Below are 20256 nucleotides of genomic sequence, written 5' to 3' on the forward strand. Positions count from 1 at the left end.
TTGAAGACTCCACTGGAACAGTACCAAGGAACATGCGTACCAGAATGTTCACCATTACCATCCCTTACCACAAAAACATTCATTTAAGCAAAATCTAATTTAATGTGTGTACTCTAAAAAATGTACATAATTACAATCATATAAAATGTCTGCTAAATCCCATCATCTGTGTAAAAATGATACCATGAAATGAAATGACACCAAAACGATACCGAAATGATGCCAATCTGGGCCATATAAATATTACTTAAATTGTTCATGAAATACAATCTAATAAGTGCTTTGTGACAATTCTTCTGCTGAATGTGCAATATAAAATAATAAATGGATTAATTGTTTTTATTGGATTCGACATTATCAGTATAACTGCATAACACATGTTACATCTATGGTAACCTTACTTTGTTTTTCGAACTTGTGACAAGTATTACAATCTCATTTCAATTCAATTGCTTTCCAATCATGAATGCTGGGAATGAGCAAAAACAGGTTTTCAGCTGTAATGATACAGAACATGTTCAACATGTTTTCCACATTGAAACTAACATGAAAGGTAGTATGTATTGTATGTATTCACCTTACCATCTTTACTCTTGCTTCAGTTACACAATTGCTGTGTCCCTTTGGCAGATACCTCCCCTTAACACATCCATTTCAGCATTCAGGTCAAACAATATGTGCTATTAATTTTGTGGACAGCTTCAACAGACCACTGCATCCATGAGTTAAATGAAAATGTAAATTACAACTAACGATGCAGGAGGAAGGACATAATACAACAATACAACATATCTTGTAGCACAAATGTTATAACCCCATATTTGTTCTTTTATGTTACCATCAAATCTGGCATACTATTTCCTGGGCTAAATAAGACAGGGAGTTCCCAAAATACCGGGATGTTTTTGTGTTCCTCATAAACAGCATCCTAAAACACACACACACAAACACACACACACACACACACAAACAGACACAACCCTGATGTGCAGAGTGGATTCCGCAGCCTTTAGTGAACAACCCTGAAATCTGATCAAAACACCAGACTACACAAGACAATACAGACTTGCCAAATAAGCACCTCAAGTAGAGAGGATCTTACCAGCTGATGTCCTACATAGTCATCATTTCACATACCTGGGAGAGAATGAAACAATTCTTTCTGACAGTTGATGAGAAAGCAGACATGCTGATCTGACAAAGCCTTCTCCAGTGAGAAAGAAACACTGGCGTTCCCTCCCTTAACAATACTAATATTTGGGGGGAGGAATAATGCTGCGTCGGGCAAAAACACATCAGTAAATGAGGGATATTTCTGTTGAATGGCTGAAGCAAGACAACACTATTTAACGTGAAAAAACATTAGACTATGAGGGCTGGACATATATGGCTGCTGACTGAGGTCTTACAAATACGCCTAAATGTAGGCACTACGAGTTGCCCAGAGCACTACAGCAGTGTGGCCATTCACTGGAGGACAGGTGGTACTCTGCCAATTTCATCCAAAAGGCACCTGTCTCACAGGCAATGTGACAGGCAACTCACAGGCACCTCACAAACTGCAGGGTGCCTCAGAGTGGTGAGATGAGGGAATCCTGGCTGACCTACTCGCTGTAAATCAATGTTCACATGATGAAGTTCAAAGCGAAATAACAGCACAATCGAGACCAGGGAGGATTGACCTTATGAAGCAGTTGGTATTTGGAAGTTGTGGCTATTGCATGACAGTCTAATTAAACTTCAATTAAAAAAAACAACAGCCTTGCAGTACACATCTTTAAAAGTAATAAATAGATGCCAATGACACAAACTGCCCAGACAACATCAAAGGGGAGGAGTAAGAAAAGAAATATTTAAAGGTGCACACTATGTACAAGACACTACCCAACAGCATCCCCATCCATGTGTGGGGCGGAATCGTGCCAGGTAGAGCATTTGGTCTCTTTTTTTCCTGCAGGCTCAGCTTTCAAATTATGTTTCCATGGAAACAGTGAGGTATGAGATCCCAATCAAGCTGAAATCCCTTTTGAAATATCTTCTCCCTAATGGGTCCTGGTGTGTGGCTGAGACCTGCTCTGAAAGAGAAGCGAATGCAAATGGCCCGGTCCACAGGCAGAATGGTGAGATATTGCAGAACACCTCAGTATGTTCAAGGAAATCCTCCATATTTACATCTCAATAAGTGCAGAGTGCATGAAAGACACTTTCCCGGATGCTACGTGTCTGCTGGGCTGGCGAGTGAGAGAGAGGAGGGGCTGAGGGGCTGAGGGGCCGCGTCCAGTCATCATCTTCGCCTCAGGATGGTCTGTATCAGCAGTCCCACCAGGAAAGCCATCCACAGGCAAAAGACACACTCGCTTTGGGCCCTCTGACCATTCCTATTCTGCCTCCCCTGGAAAAAACAAAGAAGAGAAACCCAGTCAGCACGTCACATGCATGCAGAGTGTGTCCAAAATGTGTCCTTGTGTCCAAATGTAACAGAATGTATTAATTGGCATCTTTTTAAGCCCAATTTTTTTTTAGCACAGCTCCTACAGAGAGAAATGAGGGAAGCTGTGGTTATGTCTGATTCTGGTACTACCCTAAGCTGTATGTGTGGTTCTGCTGCTACAGTGCTATGGGGTGAGCATGATTCCAAGAATTCAGTCTGCACAACGGTGAACAATAGCCACTGTTCACTCAGATTCCGAATAACACTGCATGCCACGAGAGCTTACCGACATACGCCCTGTTTTCCCTCAAAGAGCAAAGCGACTATAAGCATGAGGGCAGGTTCTAAGTCTCCTACACTGAAATTGCCAAGAAATGATTGAGGGATTTTGGGGAGAGATGCACTCACCCCACTGCTACCCTTAAATCTGCCAATTTTACACTGGAAACACTTTGCAAGGCAAGTTGTAATACCAATGCACTAGGTTTGAGGCATCAAGGAAGTGTTCTGTGTGTTGGGGGAAGCTGGCAAGTTTCAACGCAGGACCCACATGTCACAGTGCCTCTTGTGATCACGGTAAGAGAGAAAAAAAGAAAAAAAAAAAAAGAAAAACAACCCTAGAGCTGTATTACTCACCCCGTGAATAAACCGCTCTCCTGGTTTCACAATATCATGTTGTTGGGGCATTATCTGATAGCGTCCACTAATGTTCATGTTGACAGCCAACGCCCCCCCCCTCCCTGATGCGTGAGGAGTGTTTGTCCTCAGGGGGCTCTGGGAGTAGTTTGGTTACCTACATATCGCCAGGGCAGCCAACTTTTCCCTAGAGCCTGAGGCCTGACATCACACTAAAATTCCCTTTCATGTCCCACTCCCCAGCTGGTCCCCATGCTGCCTGACACAGTCTGTCAAGAGAGTCTCAGACACAGGGTTCTTGCACTGTGCCTCAACAGGCCAGGCTGTTCTTCCCACACACCCTAATGCAGTGGTTTCTGCTTGTCCCTCACCATTACCTTCACAGCTCTATTGAAAATGCTAATGCTGGTGCCAGTGTGTATGAAATGTACATGGTAGCTAACTTTTTCATCAGCGAGTGCTGCTGGTGCACAAATGAGGAGCTATATGCTGTATAATTTGTTGCAGGTGAGGGAAGTTACAGCAGTATCACAAAGTTTGCAGTGGGTAATTACTCAATGAACCTTCAGTGCAGCTGCAGACAAAACATTAAGTACAAAAATATTCCTGGAAATTTTTTAAAAATTGACAGTATAAGCCAAAGGCTTTGTGAGCTGATGGATGAAATACTTAAAACACTGGATCAGACAGATTTCTTTTTTATCAAAGGAAACATTCAGGCACATCTTTGTTGGAGGCATTAAATGCATCCTGCTGGCCTGTGTAAGGCCTTTACAGATACCCATTTGAGAGAAATGCAAGGATAAAACAATTTCCTTAAAGAAATTACAGAGATATTTACTTCAGTGCAAATAAATATATTAACAATGGACCTTGCATGTCAGTGATGCTTCAGTGGTAGGTTTATGAGTATACAGCAGTGTGAGGTGAATTGGCACTTGAGATGCTAAGGGAAATTCTAGTCATATTGATGGCTTAGTTCCCAGCAACAGCTCAATCCCCCCCCCCCCCCCCCCCCCCCCCCCGTTTCACAAAACACCATGTTCAACTACACAGAGTTACCTAAACACCCTACAAACAAATGTAGGAAATAGGGAGGTGCCCTTCCTGGTTTCCTTTTGCCCCCACCCCACCCCCCCCACCCCTCCAGGTGGTTTCAACAGTAGGTATGTTCACTTCTTATCACGTCCAGGTCCACTGACAAACAGCTGGTGTTTGCACATTCACAGTGCTCCAAATGCCAAGCACTGTGATGTGACGAGATGATGAAACACCACCGTCAAGGCCATTGACTAAAGCCTTAACAGCAAACACTATTATTTCTCATGAAAAAGTGCAAAAAATGGAACTGGGTGTGGGACAGTAAGGAGATGGAGCTGTACTGGTTGTTTTTATGACATCATCCTTCACATGGCACATAGTGATCAAAAGGCCTGACCCCACTGACCTGAAGCTAGCAGCCAAATAAAAAAGTTGCCTCATCATTCACTGCTCTGTAGGGGATACATCCACAGATTCAACAGATACAAGTCCTTGTAAAGCAGCATTGAAGAATCTGTCTCTAACTCAAGCACCAGTGGACAATCAGGCTTCACACAGCCAGCAGCCAACAGGCCCTGGTCATTAGGTACATATAGTTCAACAAGTGCCCAAGCGAGAGAGAGAAAGAGAGAGAGAGAGAGAGAGAGAGAGAGGGAGAGATCTTCAGTCACAGAGTTACAATGGAAGGAAGGAAGGAATAGAAGGAAGGACAGGGCAGGAAACCGCACGGAGTCGAAGATTTATGCATTTTATGCTGCCCTGCATGTTGCATGCTGAGATGTTCATTTAAGTACACATAAAACAGTCTAATTTTGATGAGTTTTGTACAGAATTAAGTGTGTTGGAATTTATTTTGAAAAAATTTTAGATATAAAATTACACATTAAATTATAATAGATTTATGTTTGGTACTAACTTATGCTTTCGCTCTGGCTCGCCGCCATATTGCCGTTGAGTCACTGACTACGTCATGAGGTTGGTGAGTTGGTGAGTTGGAAAGTCGACCAAGGAAGACAGCAGTCGCGTTGGTGGTACATAGAATTTCGAGAGCAATAAAATAATTTTTAAATCAATATTTTGTGTCAAACTATTGATTTCTTTAGTAAGTAGCTGTGTAATAAGTGGGATAATGTACACAGCGAGCCTCCGCTTCGTGTCAGGGTCCTGCATCACCCTGTCGGGGTTTATTTCGCAATAAAGACCGGCTCGCTGTACATTATCCCTTACATATTATCTAATCATTATCTTGTAAACTAGATGGCTGTGCTCTGACGCGAAAAGACGTAACATAACCCTGGTCATAACTCTCTCTGCTCTGCCATTGGGCCCCTTTCCTTACGGCGCACAGCTACTTCTTTGCTATTAGACTGGGTCGGACGTATGTACACCCAACCTTATAATAGGAAAAGTCAAACACAGAGGGAGTGGCCTCGGACTTCAGCCTGTTGGTCCGGTGAACCAGCAGTACGCCTGACTCAAAAACCCTGTCGTCCACATAGTCCTCGTTTGTAGTGCACCTAAATGACGATAAAGAACTGCTTGCCACAAAGGCACAGTATGAAAGTTGACAATCTTTCTTTGGTTTTTGACTCTATAAAATTCATTGCTGCATCCAGGGGCAATACAAAAGTGAACCCCCCCTTGTATCGCTATTTAGTTTGGCTTTTCTTATTTTCCATTGAATCAGTGATTGTCAGTGCTGTCACTAGTTAGCTAATGTGAACTAATGTAGGATTTCCAAGACAACCAACCTCATGACGTCGCATTCTATGCTAAGACAATATGGCGCTACACTTGTTTCAAAAATGTAACTTAGATTACTTATCATTTTTAATCCAGTTTCACTGAGAGTGTTAAACCTATAAGGATTTTAGGGTGGGAATCCATCTTGTAAATTATGCTAACTACATCTAGTGTTTCATGTCCACTTTAAGGACTGCCCATTGCACTGTAGCAAAGGGTGAGAGCAGTTACCCCATCTGGCCTCGAACCAGGGTCTACAGGGTACCAAACCTGCAGCTTGACCACAACGCCAAAGATCCAGGCTCGTTAGCATTGGAGTCAGAGCGCATACTCAACCGTAGTGACAGCACTCTGTCACACTGCCCTCCCCTTTGGGAAGCGCACCCATGCACTTCACGCACAGAGGCGTACCTTGCGCATTTCCTCACCATACTTCTCCCATCCCAGGGTGCCCCACTCACTAGTGCTTCACCCATCTCTGGGGTCCCGCACACCGGGGTCAACCTAACCTGGGGGTCCCTCATACGCCTCACACACTGGGCACACCTCCAATGGCCTCACGGCAAGCCATCCCACTTCTGACATCATATGTAGTGAAGAGCGAGAGCAGTCACCCCACCCGGCCTCGAACCCAAGTCTACGAGGTACCAAACCTGCAGCTTGACCGCAACACCAAAGAGCCAGGCTCGTTGGTATGGAAGTCAGAGCGCATACTCAACCGTAGTGACAGCACTCTGTCACATGCACTAAGGCTCTGGCTGGTGAAGAATTGTTACAGTGGTCAGTCTGCATAGACGGTTTCCTCTGCACACATGCTGGAGGAGAGGCTCAGAACAGGTGGCAGCTCTTGGCCTCACAGTTTGACCCCACTTCCCTCCCCCCAGGGCTGTGTCAACAGAAGCCAGCGAGGGATTGATCCCTATGAATGTGGATCCTGTTGCACAACAGAACGCGAAGGACGAAAAGATAAGGCTGGCGGCAACCACAGCGACCCTTGATGCTTATCTCGCGGAGCAAGGCCGGCAGCACTAGGATGAGATGCCTTCTTCCTCATGCAAAGTTGTTGGACCTCTTCTTTTCACAAAGGAAGCATTGTGAGGAGGGATGTGTGTTGGAGGAACTTGGGTCAGGAGAAGTGGGTGTGCCATCAGGCTGATTTTGGAAATCCAATTTGTAAAGACACAAGGAGTTTTGCATATTACTGAGCTTTCCATTCAGTAGCGACCAATGCAAAAAATCACAGAGGTGGTCTAGAACTGTCTATTCACGCGAGGGAAACAGATGCCGAGGAAATGCAGTTGTAGTTCAACAGTTTTGGACTTTTGGACAGGTAAAACAAGCACCACATAAGCAGCAGGTCTATGACCAATTTATTTAGCTCACAATACACCAAGAACAAAACGCAATGAAAGTGTTCTCTGGAGTGTACAGAACAGAACGTACAGAATCAGTCTTTTACAAACAAATGACTTCACATTACTCAGCACTTCTTACCTTAAAACCCCTGGGGGCTCAATATCCTATCCTTCTTGACCGTTCCCTCCCTTCAAAAGTTTAAGTAGTTTCAAAGCTTATTAATTCCAAGTTTAAAGATAAATGGGTGGTACAAGACTGATAACACTTCAGCGAGCAGCCCTAAGTGCAGGGCAGCCCTGGTTGATGCCCTTGCTCCACATGGCACAGTGCTGTGTTGCTGCACTGCACCTGTTCCCTCTCAGATCGCTGACAGGACAGCCACGCGGACACGGAGTGCGCTGGGGGAAGCCGGCGAGCGTGCTCATTGGTCTGATCTCTACAGCGAGGCCTACTCATGAGACCTGCTTGCCTCCTATCAATCTGAGGTGCATTACTTCAGGTCAATGTTATTCACATCTCCAGTTTAGATGTCTTCCTTGCATTCAGGCCCATAGAAGGAAGTGAACACAGTTGAGGTCTAATGCAGATTGACTCACTGAATCCATACATACTTCTGACAATTCCACTGGCATTACTCTGGGCTCAGATGAGCATCTGCAGTTCTTAGGTTAAATCAGCAAAGCAGTTCATTCTGAGGCTGCACCTCCACAGGCCGCACTGCTGCCATGTACTTGTGTAGGCACAGCCTGAGTTTCACACTGATTTCACAGACAAACTGCAGCCCTTTGGTAACCCAGGGCTAACTAGTGAAGAGCTGTACCGCTGGGAGTGGTATACACTTCTAATTATAGTACATACAATTAATTTCTGCTCTGTCTTAACATCCCAATATTTACTGAACATTTCAATGGTTCAGACAATGGTCTTCCAAAGACTAGAGCAACACGGAGAACTCATGCAGGTATGAAAGGAAATAAAGTTTGGGTTCAAGCTCATGACCCTAAAAAACAGCCAAGGCAAGCATAGAAAAGATGGAATAACTCTGTCTAAAGATGGCAGATGGTGATATATAAAAGTGGTAAAATTCATGTTTTTTAAATCTATTACCACATTATTTCACATTAAACAACATATTCTTAACAGTATGGATTTTAGCATATATTAGCATATGTGAGTTTCACACAGCGAATCTCATCTCAATTTCACAATGAGAGATTTCAGATGAACGCAGGATGAAATCTGTAGCACATATAAGGGAAAAAACACTACAAAAGGCACAAGTTCTGGCATCAAAAACACAGCAAAAACAAATCCACTGCAAGAAAATACCTGCGACTTAGAGATGATGACATAATGAAGTAGCAAACTAATGTATCTGCAACTCAGTGAGCAGGATTTTGTGGTGAGATTACTATCGTTGCACAATGCACCACCACACAGACCATCTTCTGGGTTTATGACAAAGATGCAGTGTCTGGATGCTCCTCTATCTGTCACGTACACCTCAGACCACTGAAATAAGTCAGAGACATAACCACACCACCAACTGGGTGCTCGGTATGTCCTAATGAGCACTGTCTGTCTGGTAAATTTCCAGATAATTACTGACATCCAGAACACTTTCTTTTTCAAACCTGAATAAGAAATACACATTAAAAAGGTAACTAATTACTTAGGGCCTAGATGTTTACATGGTGGAAAACTGAGACTGCAGAAAAAGAAATAAGCGCAGCTGACTCGTGCAGCCTTTCAGCTGTGACCCGAGCTCTGAGAAATCTGCGGAGGAGAAGGGAACGGGGCCTGTCCAGCATGCGGTGACATGCAGTCATTAGCTCCGCAGAACAACACATCATTTCTGCTTTCTGTACATCTGCTTTTCATTGCCAGTGCACACTCAGCAATGGGGCATTGAAATCTTGTTCTGAAACCCCTACCCCCACCCCAACACCTCAAACCCCCACATCCATCCCCTCTACCACTGCCCCCCACCATAGAGCACTTACCAAGGGGAGCCCAGGACAGAGGTTGATAATTAAGCTCAGCTGTGAGCAACAGAGGCGCAGCCCTTGACGCAACCTCTAATTGCCTCTAATGTGCACCCTCTTGGCGGAGAAGCACAGGGACTGTGTTATTAAATTTGCCCTCCCCCACTCTCTGCAACCGAGGCATACTCCAGGCCAGACTGCTGGGCAGGGAGCTGCAGACAGCACTCCCAGGCAGCACAACACAGTGATTCATTGTGTTCTTGTTTTCACGCTTGTTTTCCTTTTTTCCCCCCTCTCCCTATGTACCAAAAAAAGAAAGGGAACCAGGAGGTTCTGTTTACTACAGGACATAAGGAATCATCGGAGGCACATATAACGAACTCTCAGGAGCGGCGGCAAGCGTGGTGCCCATATACACTGCAGGGATGGAAGGGTGGGGGTTGCTGTTTAACACAACAAGCATTAGCATTTGTATTCAACAGCAGCCCTAACTTGAAAATACAGAGTAACACAGATTGAGGGGGGGGGGGGGGGGGGGGGCAAGTTTGAGTAATCCATTATGATGGTTATTTTAGGTTTAACAAAAGTACATTATTCAAAAGCCAAATTGCACTATTATGATTACCATCAGGCACTGACCCTGCTTGCTCAAAAGTTTACCCAAAGCAGTGTGGTGTTGAATGACATCCTTTTCATATCACCTCTGATCTAGTATCACAGAACCTTAAACCTTCACAGAAATCGAAATGGATGCGCAGACGTTATGAGAAGTCTTGTGAAGTAACACATCCTCTTCACAAAATGCCACATGAAATTTATAAGATATATTTTCTGTATATACAGCACATATTGACAGCTATGAAAAGAATCTCCTTTTATTTCAGCTTTTACATTTTTACAGTAAGCGAATGACTGAATACATCCTCAGAGTTATCATTCATATATCAGTAACATGCCTCCGATTGTGAAATCAGTGGTGAGCAAAGCATCAGATGTCACGCATTGTCGTATCACTACTTTGGAATTGGAAAAAAAAGATTTAAAAAAAAAAAAGAGATTCAAAGAGACACAAAGTGTCACTGTGTGCCAAAAAAGGTAGAAGCCCAAGAGGTGGTGAGTATCTAATTAGGGTGAGTCTTTGATTGTTCTGTAGTGCCCTTGTGAGTTCCACCATTTGAAATGGTACTTTATAACATAAATACACACTGAGTTGCACAGAAAGGTAGGGAAATACTATTTTCCTTCTGTGGTGATGGAGGAGAAATGGTAGCAAAGCATCTTAGGAAGAGTCTAACTGTAATTTGGAGGCAGTTTGCGGGTTATGTTGAGACCTTATTCATGATTTGCATATCTCGAATTTTGCTCGACTCCCCAGACATCACTTGAGGGCACATCCTCTATGGAACAGCAGTCACCTCAATGGCTGGGTGCTGCCACGTGACATGAACAATGTCACACAGTGATGAAGGCCCTCACAAAGAGAACGCCCACTGAGAGAACTTGCCAGATATTGTCTTTCGGTCATCCATGTAGAATCTTAGATATAATCCCCTCTCTCTCTCTCTCTCTCTCTCTCTCTCTCACACACACACACACACACACACACACACACACACACTCACACACACACACACCCCTTGGGCTGAGTACCCACTTCAACACTTCATGCAAAACCACTCACTTAGCCTGAAGCCTTCAGTGACCACACATAACCTTCTGTTTAATCAAGACGTAAATAGGTCACATGACCCCGAGTAGATGAGAAAAGCATACAGTAAAATTGAGTGTCAACCCAAATAATAGCTTGACAAAAATGATATACTGTACAATGTATCAACTGGACAGATTTACTTTCGCCGTATATTTGGCCTGCTCCGGCTCAGGAACGTATGAAGACACAGCATATTTGAAACCTGCATTCAATAACTCTGTGACTAGATTTATTGAATGTTTTTGGAGATGGCTGGAAATGTTTAACAGCAGACATCTTCAATGTCTATCCAACTTCTGTCTGGACTTGTAGCTATTCTATTTCCCAACTAACAATGACATATTTCTTGTCCTTTTTTCTACTCTCTACCAACAGAAGAGACCAAATCTCTTGTTGCCAGTATTCCATCTTGATACCGGCAATGGCTTTCAGCTGAAAGAGATTTCTTAAAGTCTTGAAAGCATTACTGTTTACTTTCTAAAATAATGCGACGCTTACAGTGTTTTATAATAACAAATAATAACAGACTGATCTTCTATTTAAAAATATATTCAGCTATTGAGTTTATCATTCCCAGTCCAGAGTGCATAGTCATTATATGCAAAGTGCAAAGCTCAAGACAAGGAGATCGTTGTCAATTTGGAATGAGAGTTACATTTCTGACACGCTGGACTACAATGACAGATCTTGAGGATCAATTTTTAGAAACATAGTAGTAAGCCTCAATTCTGTCATGTATTTTACCTCACCTCTTATGCAACTCCCTTGTCAACAGTGGCCCATATGAGGCAAATCTGCCCTGACTGCCATTGCAGCAATGTGTCAAAAGTCACTGAACTGGATTGGCCAGTGAGATATGCCAGTTAGTGTCATGTGAGATATCGTCGGGGCCAGACAAACATGCGGTGTACCAGGCAGTAGACAATGCACCACACAAATGACATTGCTTTACTCCAGACATTTATCGAAGGGTTGTTCATGCTTCTAGCAAGAGCCTCAATATCCAAATGGGAAAGGAGCTAATGACCAAGTCTCCCAGAATGCTGGCACAAGTTGCACGTTAGTGAGTGGCCTCACAGCCTGCATCAACCCCTATCTTGCACCAGACCTTGGCATCAGTGCCAAGCATGGGTCTCGTGGGAGGGTGATAATAACAGAGACACGGTAATGAGTACATCCAAGGGTCTGGGGATCAGATCTGCTTACAGTACCAAACTGAACAGCACGAACGCATCTGAAAAACAGAATAAATACCAAGCATTCATCAGTTCTATTCTCCATTTAGGAGCTTCACAGCTGTGAGGGAACAGGGAAGCACAGGGAGCGCTTTTTGTACATGAACAGCTTTCACACAGATGTTACGAAACATAAAGAACATTTTGTCAGGATTGGGATGCAAGGTTGGGATGCAAGGTTGCTGCAGAAGGACCCAAGAATATGCACAGTATCAATAAAATAGTGTATGTTCATCTTAAAAGGTGGTGGAGTTCAAAAAGCTAGCTAACAACTGGCATGTATAAGAGGCAATTGGCAAATTCTTAACTTCTGCACTTGTTTTTACGTCTTTTTACCATGCAAACCTTTTAAAGGTCCCACAGTGCAATCCCTATGTTTTTAAGTCAAGTAGCTGTACTGTGGCTTAGACATTCATGCACCAGATTTTTATGAAATAATGTGCTTATTCACTGCAGTGATTGATTTGCTAAGTAATACATGAATCATTTTCTATACCAACAGTACAGTTTTGCAGACACATTACAAGTCTATGTAAACCTGACAGGTCACACTGAAGTACCAAATCAAAACACACCGTTTTCCTTGCATGTGCAAAAAACATCACTAGGTCCCTGTTTTGATTCATTTTCTATTAGCTGTGCATCCAAATGCTGATTCAGACAAGGTGGAGCAAAATGACACTATCACCTTTGTTTGGTTCTGCCCCAAATCCACTGACTCCCAACCCACTCCACTCCAATTACAACTAAGCCGTGACATGAGACAATTTCACAAATGCATCTTTCACAGAAAAGATGGCCACTCACCCTGTGTACATGCATTTGGTTTACTTCGTCGCCAATGCGTCGCAGCTCCTGTCCCACCCACACCTCTGGCCGCACGTCCGCCGGCATCGACAGCGACCGCGATCTAATGGGGCGGCCGGGGTCCTGTGCCATCTCTGCTAAATGGAAGATTTTGCATGAGGCCATATGTGTATAAGATCATGACTACAACCAGCAGAAGACAGCTGTAGTAACAATACCTTTACTTAGCTACAATGTATCTGTTGATCTGTACATACACAATCGAAATATACACATAATTGAAAGCAACCTACCTGGCTGGTAGAATGTTATTTATTTGAGGAAAACAGAAACCACTGAGGTTAGACAGTAATAGCATTTACTCTTTCACGGGTGACTTTTACTGAATGAGTATTGTTACAATGCACTTGTACTGACCTCTTGTTATGAGTCATGTGAGAATCTAATTTCTATGTGCTGTTTTTCACCATGGAATTGACGGGCACACAGTTTGCTATATTATATTTCCTTTCGTGCATTTTCAGAACAAATGCAGACCTTAGTCAAGCAGAAGCCACAAAACCACTCAATTTGGAAAAAACTTTCAATTTCAAGTAAATAACTCTGTAAACACTGTCTGGAAGCCAAACCCTTATCTCAAAAGCATACAATCTAATTCCAGAGAGTAATTGGTGGATAAGTAGCTAATATTGAACCTGAGTGCTAACAGTAACAAAAAAATTCAGTTGTGGTGCTGTGCCAGGACAAGCTACAACAAAGGCAACCGAGGTCAATTAAAAGCAAGTCCAGCTTTTGAGGTGAATGTAACTGAAAACCAACATAATTTGCAACCATGTACAGGGCTAATACCTAACGGTTCTGAGCACAATGGCCTTTGGTTTTGAGCAATCGCTTGAGTAAGAAGAAACAGCTGAATCCAGTTACAACCCCAGCAGTTCATTTTTTAGTTATCATTGAACTGCTTGGTGCATGAAAAAGTGTTTTCTTTGACACCAATCATGTTTGTATGTACATGTGCAACCACCAGCTAACAATATTCTTAAACAATACTTAAAAATATGAATGACTACTTTGGAATTCACAAGCTAAACACAGATTTTCATGTAAAAAGGCCAGGTTTGTTCTACTTCAGCCAATTAGAAAATCCAAAATCAATAACATTGCTTTGATTCACACATTAGGGTCATTGTAAACACTGTTAATGCCAGACTGTTAAAGCCCTTTTACTTAGCTTGGACCCTCTTTCTGCACTGCTGAATCATCCAGATCAAAGGATGTTCACATGTCTATTCATTTCTCTATATTTGTTGAATTAAGTCAAAACTGGAATTTGTTTGTTTACTACAATAGTTTAGCAGGTAGTTTTTGCTTATATCTTGCCTATCTTGTGAGCTGTAGGTTTAGTAGACACATTATATTTGATTCATATCAAGCCATTCACACACAAATACTAAGATAGGTGGTATTTGCTTCAGTCATGCTTTTTATTCTGTGCATTTTATCCTCTAGTGTGTGGTGAGTTTTCAGTGATGTAGAACAATTCATTAACTGTAATACAGAAATTGCTTTCAGTAACTATACAGGTCTATCAAACATAATCACAAGCCAATAGGCAATAAAAAGTTATTCTACAGCTTAAAAAAAAAATCTGTCAAAGTTGCTGATGCATATGAAGGGATATGTTATCAACTTTGTTATAAGCATCTGTGGCTGCTACACAAAACACTGGCAATGCAGAGAGACAAATATAAGAGCTACATTAAACACTTCAACAGACTGGCAACTGTGCAATGATTGCTGAAAAAACCCACAGATATCAAGTCATAACACATGCAAGACTGGGCTACATAGATGGGTCAACTTACAAAGAGGAACATGAGAAAAAATTGGGCCACACAGACCCTACAATAGTGTTGCTACAGTGAGTGAGTGAGAAGTTGCCATGTTTTGATATCACAACTATAGCAGACTGAAGTAGCTCAAAGATGTTTTGAGTAGTTGATTATACAATCCAAGCAGATCACTAACACAGATTACAATCATAAACAAACAACAACTAAGACATAATCTAAATTAAACCCAGTAATTTCTCCTGGCACAGACACATCTACACTTACTTAAACCATTCCTCTCTTTCCTGGTGCAAATTCCCATGCACTCAAAAGTCTGTGATGGAACTGAAATGTGTTCCTCCATTCTACTCCAACTAAAATACAAATATAGCTAATTACTGTCATTTTCCTAGCATTTCAATTTGAGACATGCCCCCCCCCAACCCACAAGATTAGACATGCCTGTCAAACTACAGGACTGGATTTATCTGTCCTGCTCATCAGCCAACCCATAAAGCTAAAGCACGGTACAGCATCCCTGTCTGCCGTGTACAAAAGACAGAGGCCTCTATTTTGACTGTAGCCTGCGCCGCCAGACTGACTCACTGCGTGTGACCTTTGCAGCACTGAAGGTAAATAAAAGGAAACCAGAAAATCAGTCTGCGCAATCAGATCCTTTATGCAAGCAAGGGGAAAACATCCGCTATTGTTTGTCCCCGGCTTTTTTCTCCTGGCGCTGCCTTCCGTACAGGACCACTGTTAATATTGTTCATTCATTTCCTTCAGGTCTGGCCACTTGAGCCGACATAACCGTCTATCTCTATACCTGTTTGGATGTAGGGGATCATTTGCAATGCGCGAAAATGCAGGTGGCTTTGTAAGTGAAAGCTCACAACACAAAGATGTGCCAATACAGCCCCTGACAGTTTGTGTTATTTTGGCCACATGAGACTTAAAGACTGATTTACACTCGCAATCATAAAAGAGCATGTCACACTGCTTGTAAGCAAAGTACATGAACAGTCACGCAAGTACAACTTCACACGCAGCTCACTTACCTTATTCTTTTTAAGGGCGCTAACAAGTTTTTATCAAAACATTATGCACACTTTTGAGGAAAAAAAAGCAGAACAAAACATAACAAAGCAGTTAACTCATTTCTGTCTAATTTTTTGACTTATAGTTTTAGAGCAATACAAGCACTGTGTGTTATACGTTGTTAGTCTAAAGTACAAAAACAACGACCCCTGGCAATGACACGAGTGATGTTTTTTGCAGTGACCACGACAGAACGGGATTAGACTGTCAAACAGGGGTGATCATGATAACCTTGTGAGCGTTAATGAGTGTTTCAGAGCACAGCTGGTCAGGATGCACATCGCTGTACCGGAGGTACGAAGAAGCGCGCACCTCGGCTGCAGTTGGTTCTAACAACTGTATTAAACAATCGTACTCAGGAGCAACGCATGCATGCTCAGCGCACCGTCACCTTTTGAGATTACCTATTTGACCATTGCAGGGATAGAAGTTGGCTGTGGTTTTAGTTCGACAGCACACATTGGGTTATAATGTGACTCATCAGTAGGCTATCTTCGCAATGACAATCATTCAACGTGAGGTAAGAATGTCTTACCATGATGCTGAAAGTTCTCGCACACTTGGGCTAAGCGTTGCTGTGCATGGGAAATGGCTTGGCTTGACGGGCTTGGAGTCTGTGTTGACTTATTATGCATCATCAGTGGAGAGTTTGGAAGAGAGTCGTATTCGAATGAAAAATATCCACTAGACGACGTGGATGCGGACAGACTTCTAAATAGCGGAGACCTGGACTGGTAACCAAGTAGACTAGGTGGAATCGTAATCCATCCCCGTAAATGGTCCCCTTCGCCGGGCTGGCGGCTCTCAGACGGGTTCGGACAGGGGTCTGCGGATGCCAGTGCTCTGCCATTCGTATGATTTTGTCCTCTGTAGAACAGATAAAGTAGAAATTACACTTTGTGCTGTTACCCCGTGTAGTATTTTCTAGCCACATTTGATCAATATACGCGTGGTTTTACGAGTAGGCAGTAGGCTACAGTCACTCATCTCTATACATTTTCAGATATTATTAGGGTAAACATGGTTTGTTCTCAAAGACAACTGTTCTTTCATGAATACTGTGTATTCATATCAGTATAACTGGTGAATTCATCGTTTCCCAGCATAATATTACCAATAAAGAATAGATTCTACAAACTCAGCACAAAGCCAGCCAATGCAATGAATTATAATAACTGCGCTACAGTAATCTGTTTAATATCAGGTTAACTTGGTGATCAATTTCATATACTGTTAAAACGATGTGGAGTGCAAGTTATTTGGGGGGAAATTAGGTATGTTTATCATTCGTAGCCAAGTAGCCTCTGCTCCCAGTCCAAAATCTTAAAAAGTTGATTCATCCTCACTCACTACTGTATAGCCTATTTATACACTAGGTAATACACCAAATTCTTTGAAAAATAAAGATGTATACCGAAACTCCAAATAAGCATATTGTGGATTTTGTAGTTCAGGCGTTGAATATCCGTTATTGTGTTGCTGACTCGCTTAATCACTCAACTTGACATTTTATATATTTTTCTTGAAAATCTAGCCATATTCCAAGATTCAACTCTGTCGTGAATTTTATCTAGTGACTCTATCAAGCATGCATCCAAAATCGCACCGTTAGCTCATCACCGCCGCCCAGAGGCTGAAACTCTTAGCATGAGCGTGCCTGTAGCAGTCAAACTCGGAAGGAACGCATTGTGGATGTTATCTTCTTTTAAATGCCCATCAAAATAGGCCTGCATAAATCTCTGACAGCTATAACTGCCCACGTATTTTTTTAAAACACATGTCATTTTATTTATAACTGTTCGTACCATAAAATGTATACTTACTTTGCCGTAATAGGAACCTAATGCTGTTTACAACATTAAGCGTTTAATTTCTCTAACGGGTGTGATTTCATGTGTCCGCTGGAACTCCTAACATATAGAGGAGACTCATCTATACAGTAAATCCACGCTTGTCTGACACCACAGTGACGTAGAACAAAATCAGAATATATGTACAGCATTTATTCGTGTCTGCTTTCACTTCGGCAGCGGCATAGGTCCCACGCCAAAAACTACGAAGACAAAGCGCCTCAAAAGTTCGTGAAACAGGCAACGGTATAACCGAACAATTACGTGTCCGATTTTTCCCCCAGACAGCGGTTTTGTTCATCTGTTAAATAAACGCAACAACTTATCAAGCGACTGCGAGAGTGAATTCAATTACACAAAAAGGACTAAACCGTATCGGTGGGTTAATGTGCACAACTGAACTGTTACCGTTACCGCACATTGGTGGAAACAAGCCGTTACTGCTACCCATTCTGATCGAAATTGAGCTTGAATGTAGCTTTAGGCAGAACAGCAACACACTGACACGCACAACACAATATGCATTTAGCAAAGGACAATAGCCAGAAAGTAAGCGATGAACAGTGTGATTATTGAAAACCGGCGAAACACGACTTCACTTACCTGGGATTGGACATATCCAAGTTTTTTTTTATCTCTGCATAACGCTCTAAAGTGATAAACCGCAGAAAGAAGGATTATGTTGTCGATAAAAAAAGCGATAATGAGGATATTCTCTCACACTGGAGATCACTGTTCTCGTTGAAAAAAAAAGTCTCAAAACATGTAAAGAATCATCTTCTTCTTGATTAGGGTTTTATATTTTGTGAAGAGACCCTTTTGAATAAAAGCACGAATAACAGGCTTGCCACAGCAGATCCCCACGACACTTCAGCACAAACTGGCCAACTTCTGCTCCTCTGAGAGAAAGTTGCATATCTAATGTCAAGAACAGGCCGTCTTCTTTGTCTTTCTCCGCCTACAACCCCGCCTACTTTCCGTGTTGGTTGAAGTTGTAGTAGCCTGCTGAAGTGGTGGTATTTGAATGCAGCGTAGGCTATGTAGCTCTATGTATGTATGTATTTAAACTTTAAAACTTGAAAAAACAACAATTACTACTATCATCATCATTATTATCAGTCATAGCCTACTATTAGGCTAGTAGTACTGGCAGCATTAGTAAGTAGTAGAAAATGATTCTGGCGTTGTTAGCTATAACGTTAATCTGTGCAGAACAACATTGGCGTAGCCTGGGCACCCACGAATCTCTGAAAACGCAAGTGTCATTTAATAAACTGCACTAACACAAATAGTTTTGCGACTTTCGTAAATAATATCTGTTTTTAGTGGTCTGTACAAACTAGCTTTTTAACTGGCGTTTTTTACAACGGCTGTTTATGTTTTAAGTAGCCTACCACACTTTTAATGCATCCTGACTGTAGGTGGCAGCTGAAGTTTGCGGTTGTCAATCGACAAAGTCGGTGATAAACTTAGATGCAGATAACATGACACGTTCTTGTTCGCAACACATGACCCACGATTACAGCCTTATTTGTGGTGGACAGTTATTTCCTCGCATAGTTTTTATTATTGCTATTTAATTATTGCTGAATACAAATACTTTTGTTGTCAGTTGTCTGCTTTTCGTCAAAATCTTTCTATAACTGTCTAGAAGTGCAGACAATATTTATCGTAGCCTACTGCATGCTCTTTTGGACCGCGGGCTTACAATACAACCTAACACTCAAGACACCTGACAGGCGAAAATTAGAACGACGAGACATATATTTAAAGTGTGTTATAGGTTGTTTGGGCCATTTTCTAGCATTTATTCAATGAGTTAGAATAGTGGCTCTTCTGCGTGTGCTTGAAAAGTGTTCAAATGTTTCAGATAAATTATAGAATGATCACCGAAGCCACACCAATTCAGATTTTGCACTGAAATGAAACAGTTTTTGCTGAGAGTGGGTGTTTGAAACCCACAACAAACCGACAATAACGTCTTTGTTTTATAACTAGGTCAGTATCACGTTTCCAAACATAACTTCTGATTGCACTCTCTAAATACCGGACAGTTGTCTACTCTTCTACGCATTTTTTCATATCACGTCTGTCAGTGATGCTTCTTTTTGCTAACATATTCATACGGAAATCTTGATTGTTGTTCACTTTAAAATAAGTTCAGATTCGTGTGTATTCGTGGCTACTTTAATAATTATAACATTTGCATTTAAATCGAAGCAAACATTGATGCATCGGCTGCAACACCCGATCTGGTTTGTTTTGCCCATAGTTATGCCCATCAGCAAAAATTTGAGTAATTACGGATTAGTAATTTAACACTGACACATTGTCTCAAGATTACAAAACACACCACACGACGAAAAGTATCATTAATCAAATATCATTCATCATATCAAAGTTATCACCCAAAAAAATAAAAATATACTGTCCTTGTGGGCGGCCAGCAGTTTTACTGGCCAAAAATGTATTGATCACGTGGGGGATTTGAAACTGTTTGCATGAAGTGTAAAAATTTTCGCTCACATATG

At 42.1% G+C, this 20256-nt stretch overlaps 1 protein-coding gene across 1 annotated transcript; it reads right to left on the reverse strand.

Annotated features, from left to right (window-relative positions):
* Window positions 1–1763: 1763 nt before the first annotated feature.
* LOC118793322 (bcl-2-like protein 11) lies at window positions 1764–18351 on the reverse strand. The gene is made up of 4 exons (XM_036551457.1): window positions 18329–18351; window positions 16411–16742; window positions 12946–13079; window positions 1764–2392 (listed from the first exon to the last, which is right to left on the reverse strand). The coding sequence occupies exons 1-4, from the start codon at window positions 18340–18342 to the stop codon at window positions 2285–2287; spliced, it is 588 nt and encodes a 195-aa protein (XP_036407350.1). The 5' UTR covers window positions 18343–18351; the 3' UTR covers window positions 1764–2284.
* Window positions 18352–20256: the final 1905 nt, after the last annotated feature.

This window comes from Megalops cyprinoides, chromosome 1 (genome assembly GCF_013368585.1).
Source record: "Megalops cyprinoides isolate fMegCyp1 chromosome 1, fMegCyp1.pri, whole genome shotgun sequence".
In the NCBI taxonomy this organism is placed as follows: domain Eukaryota; kingdom Metazoa; phylum Chordata; class Actinopteri; order Elopiformes; family Megalopidae; genus Megalops; species Megalops cyprinoides.